Raw genomic sequence first — 21,158 nt, forward strand, 5'->3', positions numbered from 1 at the left:
TCACTGCTGCAGGTCATTGAGATCTGCTCTCACCCAGCTGCTCCCCACGAAAGGGAGGGCTGTGTCACCTGCAGGGATCATCCCCGGGGAGTTTACGCTCTGCTTCATTGCATAACTTGGAGAGGACCACGGAGGTGATAAATTATTTGCCCCAGGTCATGCAAGTGGTAAGGAGAGGAAGAGACCCCAGCTCTCTGCAGACTCTAACCATGGCACAGCAGGGACTAGCAATACTCTTCGGCATATCCCACCACGAACGGCAGCTTCTGGTTTGCTGCTTCTACCCTCCCCACTCCCCAGTACGCTCTTACTGGGATGAGCTGTACTAATCTAAGACCCAGAAAGGACAAAGATGGTTTTAGCTTCCAGGAGGAAACCTGTTTGGACATGCTACATTAATGCGTCTCAGGGTTTTACATTAGTCTGTGCAACGTTACGCTGGTGCAACTATCCAGAAAGCCTCATACAACTACCCCGAGGGGTTTGTGTGGGGTTGTAGCAGGCTGCCGAGCAGCTCTTACATTTCAGCTGGAGTAGGTACCTTTGGTAACAGACTTTGAACAATACTTTGGGATCTACGCACAAAAAAGCAAGGGAAATACACTCTCTGTTATGAGGATTAATAATAACTCCCTAGGGAAACACTAAAACCCTGTCACTCAAGTACAGCTACAGTAATTAGGATCTCCTGAATTTTAGCTTACAAAGAGTTGAAAGCTGCCTGTAAAACTGAATTGCACCCTTCCCTCCTTATTTATAAAGGTCTGGGACGGCTTTGGAGGAGACAGTGGGTAATTGTCTAACAACCGCTCTAGCTGGCCAAGAGTCGGGTTTTGGATTTCAGTTCAGCTTGAAAATAATCTTCTTAGGCCATCAGTTCCTGACAGCTCTGTTAACTGGGTGCATCTGCTGTTCCCAAAAGCCAGAGCTGAGCTGCCCTAACATGAGCACAGGTAAATTAAGAGTGATTGCAGCTCAGAGGCTGTTCCTTCACTCTGTCCCACTGTAACTTTCTGCTTCTCCCATCGTGAGACCCATGCGACCAGCTTTGCCATTTCAGCTCTGACCTGCATCTCCTCCCTGCTTCCAGGCTTGGGCTCACACAGAACACAGAAAATCCTCTTCAGTCCTAACCCAAAGCAACCCTGTGCTGACTGGCAGGAGCTTTCGCTCTTCCAGACTGCCCCTGCAGCGCTTCTCACACATGCAGACCCTGCTACCCTGTGAATTTTCATTTTCACAAGGCAGTCCTGCCACGTAAAGGACACCCAAGCCCTTCCAAGTAGCATTTCTGTGCACAAAAGGACATTCCTGGGACATGTTGTTTATTTGTTCTAGCAGGAGCTTGGCCCTAGTTCTACTCTCCCTTACACCAGATACACTAAGGAGTTGCATTAATTTACATTCCCACTAGAGAGAGAAGAGTACAACTCCAAAGGTCCAGGTGCTGGAGTAACCTCACTTGTTCCCTGACCCTGAACAACTGCAAACTTGGCCTTCACCTTGTTGCATGCAAGCTCGGGGCAAGTTCCACTGTGTCTATTCTGCATTACTGGAGTTTGAGGCTGGCACGAATTCCAGAAAGCTCAGGGCTATCCTGATTTACAGCCAGTGCAAGGGCCCATGTCAGCAGCAGGATTTCAGCAGCGAATCGCAGAAATACACCCGCATCCTGACTGTGCCCCACCAGTCCTGGGCACTGAGAAGACAAACCCACACAAACGACATCTTCCCAGCAGGGAACTGGACTGCCTCTACACCTCAGGAGCAAAACAGGCCACCACACTGTGCCCCTCTGCCTGAATTTTCCTGAAATGGAGGAACTAAATAGAAAGCAACCTCCCATTGTCTCACACAGAAAAGCTACCTCTATTATGCACTTTGAAGATCTTATGTGCTTCTAAGATTGTCTGGGGGGTTTTTTCCCCCCTCAGCTACATCAGTTTGTCTAATAAAGGATAACACCTCCTCCCACAAGCCTTGCCTTGCTTATCCACCTGCCTGAGCTGTTTACCATGTGGCAGCAGAAAAGGCCAAAGCATGGATATTTATCTATTCCGCGAGAGCTTCAAATCCGAACATCTGCTGTAAAACAGGCTGGCACTTACAGCTCAATCACTTGGGAGTTTAGCTTCATGATTGTGTCATCAGTGCTGACAGAAATCAAGACAGCTGCTGTGTTAAATTCCCAAGGTGGGTGTCGAGGTGGGGAGCCAGGCAGAGAGAGCAAGAATGTGACGAATCAGAAATCAAAATAAATGGACAAAAGCCCTTTCTCTGCTCTTCCGCACTCTCCTCCCCACTTCCTACGAAAGCCAATGCCGATGGTTTCCCCCTGCCCTCCCTCCCCACCCTACATTCACATGCCCACATCCTGTGGGTTTGGTACCTTCTCCGCAGTGACGGGCACCGAGGATGGGGTAAGGCTGGTGGGAGACTCCGGACGTTTTTTGTGCTTCTGTTTAGGTCTTTCCTTGTCTTTCCGACTCTGCAAAAGAAATCAGAGAGTACTGGAAGGCTAACTTTTCCTCTGCTGAGAATAGCAGTTGTAAGGGAAAAGAAAGGAGGGTGTGTAGGGGTGGATTTACAACCATACATTCATATTCCTCTTTCCTTCTCCACCCATCCACACGAGCCCAGTATCCCTTCCCCCACATCCCAGCTTCTGGCTGGGAGCGTCCCACTATCTCTACCCCAGCTGCAGCCAACATCTGGAGTGCAGAATATCAACAGAAGCCCCCGAAACAGTTTATGGTAAGATGATAGGGAAGGACTTAACAAGCTCTGGCTGATTTCAAGAAACCTGAGCTTTCCTCCTGCTATTTCCCCAAAGGGACTCTGTGCCCCCGTACCCTCGCTCTCTACCTTCCTCCAGGGTTTCTCAGATTCACCCCGTACAGCCAATGGGAGAATCTTGATTTCAGCACGTGTTGCACGTGCACAGGTAAAGAGATCGGTCGGCAGAGATCGCAGAGCCTGGGCTTGAACCTAACCTAGCGATCCCCCACATCTCCCCTCCCACCAGAGACGGCTGGTCTGGGTCCATCTCTGCTAACAGGAGACAGACAATTCAGTTCGATTTCTTCATTCTTTTCTCACACTAAAACCCCAGAAAAATGGGATTCTTCAAATTGTAAACCAAGGAAAAATCATGGCCTGAGAAACACTGAGTGCTGCCTGCCCTGATTTTATATTCCCTTGAGGAACGGACTGTAGCCAAGGAGGCTACTCTTATATAGTTTTATCTGGATGTTTATGCTAAACCCAAGAGGTTTTCAGTGAAAGGACTGAAAACATAGGCCCGTGTGACCTCAAGTCAGTGGGGCTTGAGGATGCCCAGGCCAGCTGGACGGACGGATAAAAGCGCCCGCTCCATCACACACTCCTGCTTCCTCCCTGTCCTCCTCAGCTGCACGCTCCCATGGGAGCACACTCGGCTGACTACAGGAGCTTTTCCGTGCTACCGATGGCAGCTAAAGGTGTGGCCTTCTTTACTGAGGCTGCAGAAATTTTTGTGCGCAGTTCCAAACTTCCCCGTGTGGTCACTGGTGTGTGGACCAACAGACCTGCTGTCAGATAAACACCTCCACGAGATGCAGGGCTTAGCAAAATCCATCCTCCTGTCTCCAAGACCTTTTTGTGGGAAAGGATGGCTATTCTGGTACAACTCTCTTGCATGGACGTTTTATTCCAGAAGCTGAAGTCTTCAGTCTGGACCAAAGGTGCGTTCAGAACAGAAGAGTCACATCAAAATTCGTTGACTCTCCAGAAAGATGCTGATTGTTTCCTCATGCAGGCAAAGCCCTGAGGCTACAGCTGCCAGCACATGCCAAAGTTGGGATGCTGTCAGGGGAAGATGCAATTGCAGCAAATATATGAGCTCCACTGTGTGTTTTTGGGGAGGAGAGAAGAGAGTGGAATAATTAGCTTAGGAAACAATACACTAAATGGGGGGAAAAAAAGGGCAGGAGGAGGGACAGGGCAGGAGGAAAAGGCTGGAGAAGGAGGGCATGAAGTGAAGCAGAGGTGAAGCAAAAATGCTCCAGAAATCAGCACCTTCCAGTGGGGGGGTGCCTGAATTCTCATTGCACTTGTAAAGGAGGCCCATGCTGCAGCCGCCGGTCACCCTGCAGCGTAGGCCTGCCGTGACACCACGGAAGCTTTTACTGGGATGAGCTGGTGAAAAAAGGGGACAAATCCAGCCTAGAACTTCACTGCACTTGCTAAGTGCCCAACCAACGCTGCCAACATCCATCACTTTATCGCAAGACTGCTGGCGTTTGGCGTATCTGTTAAAGCCTCTGTTCCTGGAGCCACAGATTTTTACAAGAATCTCTGTTTTCTTTTCTTCCCTTTCTTTAATACACATTTCCAGCTTTGGCAGTGAACGAGGAAAGCTTGAAAATGTGATTTCTACAGACTAAGTGCCGAAAAACAAATTAAAATGAAATCTTTACTAAATCTCATAATGTTTTAAATACTCGGGGGCTTCTCATGCTATAAAATCTAAGTCTCGTGGGTCTTCTAGGACAGGAAGATGGGGAAACTGTGGCCCAGTTAGGTAAGCAGCTTGTCACGGACCATGTGCACATCAGTGTTCGTTATTCCAGTAGTAGTAACTATTTGCACTCACTTAATAGCACACAGCAGAGAGTTTCAACGAGCCGAAGAGTGGTTTTTAATATCTACATCTCATTTTACAAATGGAGAAACCAGGGCACGTGTGATGAGAGAACTTGCTAAGATTTCACAGAAAGTAATCCGTAAATTCAGAAAGAAAAGTCAGGGATCCCCACCCCACCTGGACACACGCTCGCCTACTTGCAGATGCTGCTTGTGCCGCTCACGGAAGCTAGAAATGGAAAACAGGAGCCAGACACCTCGTTACAACACATTTTGCCAAATAACTGCACAAACCCTGGTCCTTAAACTTTCTGAATACCACAAAGCTTATTCTCTCATTGTCAGACCCCGAATCCCAAATGCCTTTCGATCATGAAGTTGCAACAGGAGGGAATAAGATACGCTGCTGCAAACGCCAGCGAGACAGCACCGTAATGATTTAATTTCACGTATCATGGTCAAGATGAGACAAGGCAGAGCCAAGCCATTTTGGCTAATGACAAAGAACCTACATACAGACACACACGTGCACGTGCGTGGGGGAAGGCAGAAATGTCCTGACTGCCACCGCAATAAACCATAAAACCTCCCGCAATTTCATTGTGATGGCAACCACCAAACTCACGTCCTCCAGCTTCAAAATCCTGTCTGAAAAATCTCCCTTCGCTGCCGGCAGCGCAGAGTCTACACCAGCTAACTGAGCAGTCCCCTGGTTATATGTAGGAGTGCGTACATATGTACGTATTCAGCACAAACCCAGCCCGCACAATAGGGACCAGATTTCTGGAACGCCTCAGCTCCCATTTAGATGCTTGAATAAATGGTCAGGTTTTCCAAAAAGCTAAACGCTGGGTATTGAGCTCTTTTGAAGATCTGGCCCCGACTACATATGCTGAGCAACTGCACTCAAACTATTTAGAAAATCTGTCCCACAGAGACCAGCCTTCGTGCTCTGCTCAAAGGACTGCCTTGAAACCAGAACCACCGCAGCCCGCTGAGGAGCTCAGGCACTTCTGCCGGGTGTCCCTGCACGCGGCCGCAGGCCATGCCCATCGGCGCACCTCGCTCCCCTCTGTGCTCACCAAGCACCTCTCCCCCTCCCACGCCACCTCCCCTCCAGGCTCTCTGTGCCACTCCTGCTCAGGCAGAGCAGAAACCCACAGGACCGGGTCCCCAGGAGCTCTCTGGGCTGCAGCCAGCAGCCCTAAACCTTTGCAGAGTTGGGGTGCCCACTGCCTTTGCACACCCAGTAGCACCCATTTCCCACCCTCCAGTTTCTCTCTAATACTTTTGGGTGCTCAGAAGGGCAACAGGATTTGACACCTTCACGTTCCCGGAGAAACGCAGTGCCTTGTGTTACATGGGCTCCGTCACCCCGTGGACATTTTGCAGACAGGTCGGGCTGTCCCCAGACCGGCCACCGGTGAGAGGTTACTTCTGCTGCCCACAGAGACCACGGCACTGGGACGGTCGGGGGGCTCAGTCACTCCTGGCGATCTTGCCTGTATTGACAGGCCCTCAGACAACCCTGGGCGTTCCCCAGCTTGCACCACAGGCTTTTAAACATGTGGGTTCTCTCCAGGAACCGGAAGGCTTCAAATGCTTCCTGCAAGAGCCGCAGGGTGAAAAGGGAGGAGGGCAAGGGGACGGGGGACAGGGAAGCAGCGCTCTCCCCTGCCTCTCAAGTGCCCTCTCCCCACCGGGCTTTTCTGTGTCCAGCACTTCATCTTCCCTGCACCCAGGCACTCTCCTCCTTCCAGGAAACTTCACGGACAACACAGCCACTGCCGACAGCCCAGCCTGGCCACAGAGACCTGCCTGGCCGTGCCATGAAGCAGGAGTCAAGGGAGGAGGAGGAGGAGGGAGGGAGGATGCACTGCGAGAGCAGGAAACCCTTCAACACCCCCATCCCATCTTTGCAAGCAAAAGCCAAGCCCTACCTTGCAGCCGCTCGGTGCTCCCTGCGGCAGGCTGGCCGGCTGGGCGAGCTGCGGTCTGCAGGGAACGTGAACCTGCCCTCAGCAACAAACTTCATGGAAAACAAACTCTCTCCATGCAGAACTGAGCAGCTGGGGCTTGGCATGTGGGCATGGAGCAGGCCAGGCCTGCGGCGGGGGGAGCGCGGCTGCATCGGGGGGGGGGGCGTGCCGGAGACACAATCTCCCTTCAAGCTCCCCAGCGCAGGAGGAACGAAACAGGATCTCTCGCTGCCAAAAAGGGTTGTGCACAGTTCCTCTTGCTCCCCCCACCGCTGTCTCCCCTTCCCCGAGCCCCCTCTTCTAATCTGCTGGACACCAGCAATTGGATCATTAAAAGTAGATTGGGCAGGGGAAGGAGGGAGGGAAGAGCTGGGAAGAGCCCAGCGGGCTCCGCTGCTCCCTCCCTCTTTCCCAGGCTCTCTGAACTCCCTCACCCGAAGGAGGAGGCCTGGCTCTGGGCTGCAGCCATGGCAGCCGCAGCGAGGAGGAAGGGACAGAGGGACACTAAGCCAGCTCCTGCCTGCAAACTCGCCTGCACCAGGGCCGTGCTGGGGATTTCACGGGTTTGCCTTGAGACACACTCTGAGCGCATCGGAGCGTTTACACAAGGCCACACGGCCAGCCCTGGCTGGGCTTTGCGTGCTCTCAAATTATTGCTGCGCTCCCTGCTAATGGAAGGATTTGCTGGGGGCGGTTAAACACCCACATAACAAGAGGTCACAGAAAGCCAGTCAAGGATACTACCAAAAAAGGCTTTGAGTAAGATCAGAGTAGATTTAGATTCAGTACTCCTTCCCCAAAAATCTCTGCTGGTCTTGCAAGCAGCCACCTGCATCCCACTTGAAAAAAATGTCCACTTTGCCATTTGGTGCCTGCAAGGACACAAAACTCCAGGAGGCAGACCTCCATCAACAACTCAAATGCAAACACAAAGCCCCTCACAGACCCACTGGGTTTAGATTTCAGCCCAGTACAACTTCTCCAGTGTGCTAAATCTGCCAGGCCGGATCCCTGGCTTCTCTCCTCCACCTGCATCATGTCTAGCCAGACAGGCAATGGCGGCGGGGAGGGAGGCTCTGCCGTGCATCTGCTCTCCACCGTGGGACCGGAGGCTCGTACACTGCTCTGGCGGGTGCTACAGGGATAAGAGGGGCAGGACAGAGACAGTCCCTGTATCCCCATAAAGCGCTTCCCACCGTGGCTAGGGAAGGAGTTTGGGAGCTAAAGGTGTGTTATGATTGCGGAGAACTGGCTCCGTACCCAGACCTCAGGAGCAACTGCAGGTGGGCTGATCTGCTCCAAGCGCCTCTCTCTCCTGTGTCACTGGGCAGAGACCTTTCCGCTCGGAACAGTGTCCCATATCCTCATTAAAAGTCCCCTGATCTTGCTTATGGGTTCCAGGTGTTTGCTAAGAATAACACTGGACGAGTGTCTCCCTCCATGGGATATATGCCTAAAACCGTTGTAGTGCGTGTGCTCCCCTCTGCTCCTGCTGTGACAAATTTCATTCCACAGAGCACGGTAATTTTTTTCTGCACATTTCAAGCGGACAATATAGGTGACAGAACATCTGTACTTCATTCAACCCCTGTGCGTCATCCAGCATTTTCTTGGTATTTAGCTATTGTTTTCTTTCTCTCTTTCTCCCTTTCAACGAACCAACCCTGCAAAGGCTCCCACAGGGTGGAGCACACACATTGCAATACCAACCCCAAAGAAATAGATGGGGCTGGTTTTGTTAAGGCCTGGTATGTTCTGAGGAAAATGCAAAGCCTGGAGCTTTTCCATTTTCAGGACAGCACAGAAGGAAATGCTTGGGCTGGTATCATTTGTGCCTGCAAGAGCCGGGGGATGCTGACGCTGGCTTGCAGTCCCACATCACAATTGTCCCTTGTTCCGCAGAGAACAAGACTCTTCACAAATGCTGAACTGTTTTACAGCGGGGCTTAGGAGTCCAAATCCTGAGTCTTTGCTGTCTTACTGAAGCCACTGGGTTAAATCCTGTGCCCCTCACTTAGTCATTAACTCAGCCAGAGTTTTCCTCCGTAAAGCCTAAGTAAACAGCCACAGCCCTGCACGGGAAGGGAGCTGTCAGGCACTGAGCTCCTTCTGGAGTGGAGAGCCATGAGCACCTGCAGCCCGGGGACTCACACGAGCGCTTTGGTCTGCTGCTGAGTGATCAGCTCTCCTGCAATGCCTCCAGCTCTGGGAGGACGGGACCAGCCGGCTGCACAGCTGGACAGGCTCAAGAAAAAGCTGTTCTACTTCAGGTCAGCACAGCAGCACGCCCAGTTCCCTTGAAACACGCGCAATTAGATCATGCACTGCTAGTCACGTACTCCAAAACCACGTGAAAACTAATTGTTCAAGCCCCTCTTCGGGTACCCCTTCGAAAAGTTTGTGTTCCCAGGCCGCGTCACACCCAGTCCTTCCTCCCTGCACTTCAGAACCACTCCCAGACCTGGGAACTACCCAACACCCCTGGAAGCTGAGAGTGCCTTCCTTACCCTGCCCATCTCAGCTGCTTTGCGCACCTCGTCCCCCTTTCCGTGCTGACTCCCTCTCTCTAAGTGGAAGGAGTTGATTTTGCATTGCCAAGCGATCCCGGCCGTGGAAGGGGCCTCCATCAGACCTGCCGCTCGCAAACCCCACGAGCCATCAGGAGGCGAGAGCGGTGAGGCAGCAGCGAGACGGAATCTCTGCACGTTTGTGAGGAACCCACAGGCTAACAATAGTGGCAAGCGCCACTGAGAAGCCTATAAATAAATCCATATTCCTCCTGTTTTCGCTCTCCCCCTGGCGCTGACCTGCTTTTCCTACCTGCCAGGCACGTGACGGCGCTCCCACCCCTGCCACCAGAAGCTGTGCAAACATAGAAACCCTCGCACGGTCCCCAGCCTTGGACTTGCACAGTCTGTCAGTTATAATTACAGCTGAGCTCTCCAAAGCTGCCGTCAATCACCCCAACCCTGCCCTCTCCCCCACCCTCTCTGCCTGCTTGTTGGATAAAAATAGCACGTTCCAGTACAGCCCTTCACCTTGTGCCAAGCGCTCGCTCCCCGTCCGTGGCACAGATGCTCTTTCTCCCTCCCGCCTCCTCCTCTCCTCGCAGCAGCTGAACACACAAGAGGAGTAAATACTCCCCGTCCGCTTCAGCCTCGGCGGCGGCAGGAAACATCCCGACTCGGTGTCGGCAGCAGGGTAGGCACTGCTTCGCGAGCGAGGTTTGCCTTGTTTGCCCATGTATCAGGTACGGTTTGGGCAAGCTTCCCGAACACGTAATGGACACGGTGGGCAGCGTTTCAAACTGGATATTGCGGGATAACCTCTGTAAATAAAGGAGGAGATGGCTTTCCTGCCCACACAATTTATGGCCTCTCAGCCGGGCATGCCCAGGAGGGTGTCAGTCAGTGGTAACTGATGGCCGTACTGCTTTTGAAAGCCTGGATGCCCTTGTCCCCTGGAGACTGCGCTGAGATCCATCAGCCTTAGGCCACATAACCCACCGGAGTGTCATCGGGCTGTTTCTGGATGTGGGTCACTATCACTACCATTCAAAATCATTTACGCATTGTGAGGATGCCTACTGCAACAAGACAAAAACAAACAAAAAGGAAGAAGTAAACAGCCAGACACCTACGGCAAGACTTGAAAGATTTGCGCTGCAATTTGCAGGGGTATCACCAATCGTGTTTATACAACAAGGTAAATTTGGCTTTTGACTATAGCGGAATATATCCAGAGGTTGCTTGGTAGATAATTCTGGATTTCTGCTAACAAAAACCAGGATATGGCCCATGAAGTATTAAAAGCTATCTGACCATACTGAAAGTATCCCTGCTTAAGTTATTTCTGCTTCAGATCCTACCCCACCACTTTGGATAGATGGGGTGCAAAGGAGGGTGGCAGCGCTACGTTGTGGATTCTTGATATTGCAAAAGCTGTATCAAGGGGTAGGAAGATTTCTTATTCGGCTGCCACTTGCCTTAGAACCTGAATCATCCAAAAAATGCGTATCCTGCCATTTAGGGCTATTTATTGTTATAAATAACAAAAACCTCAGAAGCCTCTGGCCTCCTCATTTCTTTTGGTACAGACCCTTCCACACTGGAACCTGCATCCCTGTGAGAACCCAGGAGTCTGCTGGGATTCTGCCTTCCACGGTCACTGCTGCTTTTCCTTGAAATAGGAGCATTTGTCACCTGAGTCAGTTGGTTAATTATGAACCCTGGTGTGCTGTTAACATGTCCTGTAACATTGCAGCAGTTTTGATGAGTACATCGTAACCAGCAGAGTTAGATAACTATCGTACCAGTCAGATCTAGCATGCGATGTTCTTCTAAGTAAATGTTTTATAAAGATAAACTATTTTCACAGGTAGACTTGAAGCAGATGGAATCCCTGTGGCTGGCTAATCTAACAAAATACTAACTAGTTTATACTAATTATTGTTGTTGCCTACAATTAACCTGCTGGCCACAATGCAGATTACTATCAGTATCTTTCTGTCCTTTAAAACTTGCACTCGGGGATCTGAGGACAATGACCTCCAGTTTATATTCTTGAGTTGCCGCATTTAAAACCACAGCCCAAATTACTTCCACACGGATCAACTCAGCGGCTGGAAATCACAGCACAGTGTCATCCTCAAAGTGGACCTGCCACAAGACAGAAAGGGGACGGTTCCATAGGACCGTCTGCCAGGACTCCTCTGGCATAACCCGAACATGCGGACTTGGCCTTGCGTTCCCCGTGGCTGTGCGCTCTATTCGCAGACACGTTTCCAGAGGCCTGTTTAAAAACGCAGCCGCTATTCAGATCTCTGACTGCGAAACTCTTTGCAGAGTCAGGGCTCACCTGAGCAGCCATCGGTGCTCTTGGTACACTCTTCCCCTTCTCACCTCCATCCCACATGAGTCTGCCTCTCTGGATGGACAAACGCTGTGCAGATCTTACCTTCTTTGGCCTTTCGTGGTGGGACACATGCTTCTCTTGAGCAGGGGACGTCGATCGGCTCCTTCTTCCAGCAATGAAGGAGCTACCTCCAGAGTGACGTGAGGTCTTCTGAGGTAAGTGGGGAAGGGGAGAAGACATGGAGACCAGGAGAAATAAGAAAAAAAGAGACAGAGAGAGAGGAAACAGTGTTATAGAGTCCAGCTTTCACCATCACAGTGAGCAGAGTTACAGTAAGCGATGCCCAGCCTGCTTCCTGACACGGGGACCACAGTGCACACCACACTAGCGGGCTTACAAACAGTATGTAGATCTAACTCCCCAGTTCCTTGGTTCCTGGTGGCCTGTGCACACTGACACTTGTAAGAAGAAAGGCGCAGCTGCTAAGAGACCATTCTGTAAACAACAAGATAAATGGTAGCAGCAATGCTGCTCAGACAAGCCAGTCCTGAACAGCAGCGTCCAGCTTTGTCTTGAGTGGGGTGTGTGGAAGGACGCCCTGTTCTCAGACTCCAGGCACCAGCAGAAGTCCTGCTGTCCTTCTCAGCATCACTAAACTTGATACAGAGCTACACTCGTGTCAGATACTGAGGGTACCTGAAGGGCAGGGAAGGTGTCCTCCAGTTTGACTTTGAGGGGAAGCTCAAGACATCAGTCACTGTATGTGACAGCACTGATAAGCAGGAAGGAAAGTGGGAAAGGCCAGCAACAAAGGAGGCACTGAGACATAAAGCTGTACTGAGAGGATCAAGTTTCCTTTTCTGCTGGAGGGGGGAGAGCAGGTGTCTACTAATTACGCAGAACAGGAAAGTGTTCCTCTCTTTCCTCTCGGTATGGTAATTAACAGGGGGAAGTCCTTCGCCCCAAATATCCCCCAAACAGTGAATGACTCCACGTCTCTCCCGGGCTGTCTCTGTCCTCAGGCAGAAGTTTTGGCTGTTGTGTTACACCCTCCTGCCCAGGGTGCCTGAGCTATACCCCTGCCTCCTGGGAGCATCATAGCTGCTCTCCTTTCTTGGGACTCATCTTCCAGCCACACAGAATGGGTCAGAGAAGTCCAAACAGATGGGAAGAATTCAACCCCTAGTTTTGAAAATGGGTTTAAGGATGCTATAGAAATGCAAAATACAAATTAATCTTTATTCCTAAGTGACTCTGACTGAATGGCTGAAAAGGGAGGCAGGCTGCAGACCTTGTTTATGCGTTCTTGGCATTTCTTACTGCTCTGAGCACAGAGATACAATCTAGGATGAAGACAATGCCTTATACGTGACAACAAAACTCCATTGCAGGGATGAAGAAACTCACCATTTTATTGAAGTGGTACTTGCAGTAGCCACAGTATTTGACATTGTCGACTTCTAGGACTTCCTCTTCACACAAGAGGCCAGCCATCTGGGCACTGAAATACATGCAATTAGGAGGGGGATAAAGCAAATTGTACAACCAGACCACACATCACATCAAAGGGCAAAGAACAGTTCAGGATACCCAGGCAGGGTCTTGAAATTTCCTGTTCTGCTTGGCAAATGGTATGCAAGAAGGGAGGAAAAAGTTCAGACTATTTTTAATTCATACTAAGATCTTCAAAACTGTCAGTACTTTTCTACCAGATTGTCTCGCAATTTTTGTTTTTCTTAAGGAAGACGTGGGAGACCAGTAACAATTCCAACGAAAGACATATCATGAGCAAGGAATCCATGTAAAGCTGGGAATCTCCCTGTTCTGCTGATGGGCAATGTTGTTTTCAGGCTGCGAGGGCACATGAGGATATCAGCCCTTAAAATCACATCATCTAGATGATACTCTTGTATGTGCTCTGCTGGAGAAGGAACATTCCTGGGTTGTGACTCATCTCTTCTCTTCTTGGATTCCACACAGTCTTAGGGAAATCCCCAGGCTTCGTTCTCAGCAGGGAAGGCTCACTGGTGAAACCTCAGCCTTCCTGGGAAAGTTCCCCTCAGAAACTGAGCAAGGATGAGATACCCCTTGCACAAAATCAACCCAGGGTGATTAGCCCAACTCTCCACACCACCCATCTGGTGGGGCCTCAAAGCCATGGCAATAAAACCAATAGCTGGGGCTATTCGTGGGGTGATGCTGTGAGGAACTCACCAGGTGACATGGAAAGCTTGCCGGCAGCCGTGACGGTTACAGGCCATGCATGCTCCAGAGGCTGCTTTGCTCTCCCTGCCCTGCTCTTCACAGATGTAGCAGGTATGCAAAAAAAAAAAAAAAAACAAAAAACCACCGAGGTGTTCAAAGAGGCAGACAAAACGTCTACTTCACTCTCACTGTTCATCAGAAGGCAAAGCCAACTCTGTGTCTGGTCATCTCCCTCCTATGACAACAGCTCTGGGTTACTTCTCAGTGGCATGCACAAAACTCACACATCTTCTTTTTCTCCCCAAATAACAGATCAAAATGTGGAGTAACCAACATGCAGCTCCAAGGTGGAGATTGCTCAAGTTGCAGGGAGTTGGGGAAGACAGAAATGGAGGACCAAAAAGTTACTTTCAGGAACGGGGATTTACTTTGTTAGTTATTTTTAAAGGAATCTGAGTACCTGGAAATTCAAATAAACTGGACAGGAAACATGGTAGAATAAGATGATCCCAAAAAGCCAAGGTGGGGCAAGTGGACTTGGGGGAGCAGGAGATGGCCTTACCTTGTTGAAACGGTCGTGGGGTACGTACTGCAGAACAATTGGCTCCATGGTGAGCACGTTGGCAAACTGCACCTCTGGGATGTACAAAGCACAGACGACATGAGCCCACCCTGGAGAAGCAAACAAGACAGGGCGCGGAGATTGACGTGGGGCAACCCAGAAGAGTCTTAAATTCAGACAGGGCTGCAGACAAGCATGGGAAGGAGAGAAGGAAGAGAGGGTAGGAAGGGAGCCAACTTAAGTTAGATGTTAGATTTGAAATACTGCTTGTTGTAACTTGGTTAGCAATCAAATCCTCTGTGGGTGAAAGACAGATGAATACCACCTCCAGATTAAATAAGAAAGCAGAGTTTTCTTTGGGAAAAGAAAAGTACGATGCTCATCGTTCTTAAAAGCACCCTCTCAGGACCTGAGACCAAGAACTGAAGACCTAACCAAACCCAGGAAAAGCATCCAAGCAGTAAATGATGCTGATGGGACAGGTTTGACATGTAGTCCTATGTCACTGGAAACAAAGCTCCCTTTATTGGCTGTTATCAACGGCTAACAGCGGCTCTTTTTCAGCAAGCCAAGTTAGATTAAAATCTAAATCCACCAAGACACTGCCCAAATCAGATGTGTAAGTTGAAATTCCATCTGGTCAGGACAGAACTGAGAAAGTTTGAAGGTCAGGAGCCTTTGGAGGCTGATCCATACCGGTACGGCTACCGCACTGGAAGGATTTAGCTAGAATTACGATGGATTCACCTGGGCAGGCGGAACCAAACTCCACTATTACAGAATCATACGGCACCGTGAGTACTTGGGCTATATAATTCTGTACACTGACACGGTGTTAACACTTCTTGTGCCTGTCTACACAGACCTGACCAAGCCGTGTAATAACATGTTTGGAAGAAGATGCTATATTATTATAAAACGATCCCCCAACACAATACTTGTGCTGTTGCACTAAGGCTCTTGGCACTTACAACCAGCTTTAGCAGATGCTGGACTTAGGGCTTCTTCCTTAAACATGGGATCTATCAGAATAAAGACCCCCTTGCCTAATTTAACTCTTTACGTATTCAGGTACGAGGCAGGCAGGTAGAAGCCTTTCTGAAAAGAAGCCTTTCTGAAAAATAAGATTTTGAGAAAAATGAAGTTTGATCTATACAGCCAGTAGCATCAATAGCTACAAGCTCTGACAACTGAAATCAGACTCCACAGTATTTCACAGCGCCAGAGGCTGAGAAGCATCAACGATGAGCAGAGAAGTCCTGCAGAGAAAAACATCTTTACTGCATCCTGGTCCCTGCTCTCGGATGGGGACTCAAGGCTGAGGCTCTGTTAACCTGAGGATCACGCTGCTGCTCTGCAAGCGTGCAGCAAATAACTCAGCAACTTCCACATTTCTGTAAACAAAGCCAGATCGTGCACTGATTCCTGCGAGGTTAAACTCAAGGAACTGCAACATTTCAGGGGGTGTGCTTCGATGCCAGCCAGAGGTCAGGCAGGTTCCCCCCCAGGGAAAGGTCTTCTTGCCGTGGAGGCTTCAGAAAATGAACTTTTGTAAGAAAAAAGCAGAATGTCTTCCTTCCTCTGGAGCCTCCAGCCTTCCCTTTCTGGTGACATAGGCTCAGAAATGAATTATTTTGCACCCGGGACAGCTGCCGAGTCCCCGGAGGCTCTGCGCGACATACCCGGCTCCGCGCAGAGGTACTCACCTCCGTTGTCGGTCCGTTTCAGGGCTCCATCTTTGTGGGGACACAGTTCACATCTCTTGAAATTAAGCAGAAAGAACAAGTTTAATCTAACTCCCAGGGGCGCGGGGCCAGAAAAGAGATGATTCATTTACAACATGGTTATGAAAGATGGGGCTGCTTTCAAAGAGAGGAAGTGGAAGAAGGGCTGAGAGCGGTTTGGGTGCAAAAAAATTCTCTGACACAGCTCGATATCGTCCTGAGGAGGACGTATTTAAAGCCTCAGCCTAAGAGCCACGGGGCTACAAGCGAACCTTGACTTTCACGGGGCTTTTTAAAAAGAAGTTTGTCTTTGCGGTTGGGGAGTAAAACTGAAAACCATGACTCAGAGAGCAGAAGGCAAATAAAAAGAAGCGATTATCTATCTTTGCCTCTTTCCTTCCTTCCTTCTCTTTCTCTTGCAATATTTTTTCCAGTCTCATGAGAGGCGGGTGAGGCTGTCGTGACATTTTTGCTGGCAGGGCGTGGGGGGCCATGGCAGCCAGGGACTGGTGGGTGGGCACCCCGCCTCCCCCCCAAACCCAGGGCTGAGGTGGGACGGGGAGGATGTGAGGGGAACCAGAGAGTCCCTGCCACCCGCGAGGGTGGAGGAAGCTCCCTCAGCGCTGCCATGCTGGGTGGGAGGCTGCAGGCCCAGCGCCGTGACAGGTTGTGAGGGACAGGAGCAACTCTGCGCTCCTTTCCATGCCCAGTCACTAATGGCTGCTTTTGGGGAAGGCCACGAGGGGGAACACACGCCATGTCCTCTACCAGGGGCCAAACCCACCGAAGGGTGTCCCTCATGGCCAGTACGGGGAGGGAGGGGAGAGCGCAGAGAGGATCTGGGCAAGCAGGACGGCGAGAGCTGGGGAAACCCAGCACCGTGGTCGCAGTGGACGTGGAGGCCATGTCCTCATTCATCCTCCCTCACTAATTGCAGCCCTGCCCAGCTGACAGCGGCCTCCATGTCGGCCGATCGCCACGTGAGGGCTCTCCCCTGGCCATAACGCCCTTTCGAAGCGTTCGTGGGAGCTGGGGTGGTTTCAGGGTGTGTTGCCATGCATGGGGGAACACGCTGCCGGCCCTGAGGGCTCCTCCCAGGCTGAGCTGCCTGAAAACGGTCGTTGTCTTTTCATAGCATCACTCAGGGCAAATTTCTACATGCTTTTTGTTTTGTTTGACTTTAAAAAAAGCCTGAAAACCTGTGACACAACCCTTTTCCTTCCCTAGCAGAAATGTCTGATTTGTTAAAAAACCAAAACAAAACAAAAAAACCCCAAACCCCCCATTTTTCTGTGAAAAAATGTCCTTCATCAGAAAGTTCTGAAATGAGGTGACTGCTATCAAAGCAAGAGAGCACGCTGAGCTGCTATGAGTGTGCAGGACCCAGCCCTCTCGCCTGCCTGCGCTTCCCTGCGATCGCTCGGCTCTGGCAAGCGTAACGGGGCAGGTGCTCCACGCCACAAAAACCACCGACGTACTGAGCAAGAACCGGCCATAAGCAAAAGCCTCTGCCATGAGCAAAAGCCTCTGCCACCGAGTAGTCCCTGAGGACCTTCCACAAAGGTGGTTTTTCCTCAAGCAAGATTTCCTCTGCTGAAGTTTTACCTCCTGGACAGACAGGCATAATAAATAGGATTGCGATGCAACGGGCAGCAAGGAGGCTCGGCCCGATCCTCAAATTCTTTAGTGGGAGTCAAACAGGCACCTTTGGTAAGCATGAAATCGCTGTGATAACGTATAAATAAGAGATGAAGGGACAAAGACCAGTGCGGTCATCGCAGCCCGTCTCGCTTTCCCTGCCACTTGGTTTGACACAGGGATGGGTGACCACAGGAGGTGTTTCTCGCTGCTCCTGGTTAGGTCTGGGCTGCCAGAGGGCTGGAGAGCTGCTCTCACAATTACTATGGAAAGCCCGGCAGAGCCAAGACAGAAAAAGAACTGGGTTAACTGAGACACTGTAATAAGAAATTTGCACTTGAAAAGGCCCCTCCGCTCTCCCCTCCACCCCTCAGATCAAAGCGGCTCTCCCACCATGCGATTAGCAAAGCTCTGATTGTAACAAGAGGGGTTAACAGCTCCATCGGCCCCACACAAGACTTTTAATAGCCCTGACTCTAAATGACAGCTAAAGCCTTCACATGATCCCTCACATGAGTGCCCTCTGGCCATTGCAGCTCACCGGGCTTCCTAGACAATTTGATTACAAAGTGGATGGGCTTTCAGTTGCTTACTGTAAGCACAATAGCGTCCACAGCATCCCTTAGGGACCTGAGCATCTGAGGAGGGGTTATGAGCAGGGATTAGCGGTACCTCTTCCTTTTATTCAACCTGCATAGGCCAAGGCAGTCTCCGGGGTTTTTATTTCAACTCTGGGAAAAGAGCAGAGCTTGGTTGATTTAAAAGCAGGTTGTGATGGGGAAGGTTAGAGCTCCTCACCCTCTGGGGTTTCTAACTCTGGGATCTACCACCAAGCGACCACACCTGCCCACTGAAGGTAGGGCTCCCCAGCTCTCCTTCCAAAGCCATCTCTCCAAAGGAGCAATGCAGAACGCAAAGGAGACCTGTGTTTCGAAGCACTCACTAAGGAGTGTAATATTCTCCATGCCTCCCCATCTCATTTTCAAAGCAGAAGTCAATATTTAGCCAATAAATATGTTCGTTATGGACAAAGCTTGTCAACTGCTTCAAGATTGTTCTATGAAGGCAGACATGGGAAGAAAAACATTGTTGTTTTTCAAAGGAGTTTGCCACACAGTCATTATGAAAGAAATATAAATATCAATTCATCCTGCTGCTGTTGCCAGTGTATTTAGCGCTCACACGGCAGCACGTCTCCTTGAAGATCCTGGGGGCAGTGGCCGCAGGCTGATAAGGGCCCTTTTGCAGCTGCAGAAAGCCAGGCAGAGAGAGGTGCAGCGAAACCCCGGGGCAATGGAAGAGCCATACCCTCCAGCCTCGCTGGACCACAGAGCCCAGGTTCAAAGTGTTTTCGTAGCAGAGCCACGCGCAGATCTCGTAAGACCTGACTCATTTCCCTTACTCTGATCATGCCGTTCTCTAAATCAAAGAACTAGGTTCTTTTTAAGTATTTACCCATCTGCGTGTCTGTTGCTATGACTGCTGGTGTTTAACTGAAAAGGTGAGGGATTTAGATAGGAAATCATCTCCAGCTCTTCTTAAGAAGGAAGACTATCACTGTTCAGTTATTATAGTAGCAGGGCTGAATGCCTCGGGACTGAATGGCATGACTGAAGCCCACCACGTGTTGTCTGACAGATTTCACCAAGAGCGAGTTAAATAAGGAGCCGCCTGCGGGGGTATTGTTTTCGTGATACCTTGGAGGCGGTTTGAAGTGTATAACGTGCAAGCGAAGAGTTACAGTCCTTGCAACCAGCGCAGGTGAGGAGGACTTGTGTGTACATGTACTACTACGACTTACACTGAATTGTAGCTAACGCTGAAGAGCTCCTCTCTGCCTGCACGGTTGGGAGAGCAGGGGGAAGGAGGCTCATGAAATCCAAATTCCTTTCTTTGCTATGAAACTATCTGCAGGATGTAAAACCATTCAAAGACACATTTGATCTTCTTTACTGCAGTGCACATAAAAGCAGCATCTTACAATGGGAAAAGAGCTCAGGTCTGAAAGTCTGGTCTTGTTTACACTCCCACTTCCAATGAGGAACGAGTTAATGCACTGTAGAAAGCACGGTATGGATACCTAGTTCCCCCATTCACTCATCTTTGCCAAGTTCTTCGCCCATCTGTGAAACAGATTAAACTTTTGTACTGCAGCGAGCAGAGCCTAGCTGAGATGGAGCACGCTATTTGCTCAGGCCGGCACAGATCCGCAGATTCAGAGGTCACCTACACCAGCTTCGCTGGGTGCGTACTTCAGAAACGATTTAGCTGAACCAGTTCAGAAGGCAGCGCAGGCATTAATAAATGTTGTTTGTGCTGACTGAGGCCGCCTGTATTTCAGGAAAGCCAAAGTTTAATTTAAATCCGTCTTTAAGGAAGCAAAGGGGGGAAGCGATCTTGGATTTACTGTATGGCAAAAGCAGCATCCATGGCATAACTAACACGTTAAAGATCTACAGCCCGGCACCTCAGCAGTTGGTTGGTGCAGCCGTATCTGATAAGGGCTCACATGGGAAGTTATTGCGGAGTAGCTGGTGTGCTATAAACTCACAGCCTAGTTTACTGCACAAATAACTTTGCCACATAGACGGACCTAAGAGGCAGTCCTGGCCTGATTGTTTCCACTTTCCTGCCTCACCGGGAAATGCCAGAATTAATTAAGAACATTTGTAAAGTGTTCTATACTGCTAAATTGCTACTTAGACAGAAACTAAACCCTGATCCAGCTTCCTGTCATTTTCTCTGCTGTTTTACAAACTCGGAAGACTTTATGCAGGAGACTGTTGCTGCGAGATATGAGTGCCAATCCATCCTGTCAGTCAGTATGACAGCTTTGACAGAACAGCAGCATCTCAGGTGATGCCAACTTCCCTCCACTCCAAAACTTCCTGAGGAGCTGTACAGAAAAAGCAGCAGGGAAACCACCTTTTAGAAGAATGCCGTTATTTTTGAGAAGAATGCCATTATTTTTGAGAAGATGGAAGTCTCTAGACTCAAAAATTTTGTCACTGATAACTTGCTTAAAAGCACCTCTCACCTTAGCATCAAAAAGTCTAATAGCATTGTATAAAATCATTTGATAAATTTATTCTTATTCTAGAAACAAGCTATAGCAGGTTACGGGCAGGGCTGGGATTACAATTGCAGTAGGCTCTATCACTTTTGCCAGGGGACTACACTTCTTCCAGCAGAGACGTGAAGGGCATCGAACAAACCTATTTAGTTTAAGTACAAGCATGCTCTGTACTCACCACCCTGGCGGCTCTCTCCTGAGATTCACATTTCCGACAGAACCAGGGTCCGGTAGGAACTTGGACAATTCCATAGCAAGCTGGAAGAAAAGCAAAGAGAGTTCGTTAGACCATCTTTAAATCAACTGTTTAATTTCTCAGGTGTATATGAAAGTTTGCCAGAGCTGTTAGCGGTCAGAGACGGATGACGAAACCAAAAATTGCATCTATGCAGCATTTTATTCCCCTCTCTAGTTTCCATATCCAGCAGCAGCAGACAGCCTTTTGCAAGAGGTCCAGTGTTACCCACTTATTCAAGTTTTCAAATAAGCTCATGCCTAGT

The 21,158-nt window shown here is 49.8% G+C and overlaps 1 protein-coding gene across 4 annotated transcripts in view; it reads right to left on the reverse strand.

Annotated features, from left to right (window-relative positions):
- Positions 1-21,158, reverse strand: part of MLLT6 (MLLT6, PHD finger containing) — a 46,414-nt gene that overhangs the window by 21,793 nt on the left and 3,463 nt on the right. For 3 of the 4 annotated variants that reach the window (XM_075774937.1, XM_075774935.1, XM_075774938.1), the window contains exons 2-8: positions 20,837-20,916; positions 15,930-15,984; positions 14,224-14,333; positions 13,671-13,774; positions 12,864-12,957; positions 11,559-11,666; positions 2,390-2,488 (exon numbers count right to left, since the gene is read on the reverse strand). In XM_075774937.1, the coding sequence (XP_075631052.1) occupies positions 2,390-2,488; positions 11,559-11,666; positions 12,864-12,957; positions 13,671-13,774; positions 14,224-14,333; positions 15,930-15,984; positions 20,837-20,916 (650 nt within the window). The remainder of the gene's footprint in view (positions 1-2,389; positions 2,489-11,558; positions 11,667-12,863; positions 12,958-13,670; positions 13,775-14,223; positions 14,334-15,929; positions 15,985-20,836; positions 20,917-21,158) is intronic. The other variant, XM_075774936.1, reaches the window with a different exon arrangement.

The sequence above is a fragment of the Balearica regulorum genome, chromosome 24, assembly GCF_011004875.1.
Source record: "Balearica regulorum gibbericeps isolate bBalReg1 chromosome 24, bBalReg1.pri, whole genome shotgun sequence".
In the NCBI taxonomy this organism is placed as follows: domain Eukaryota; kingdom Metazoa; phylum Chordata; class Aves; order Gruiformes; family Gruidae; genus Balearica; species Balearica regulorum.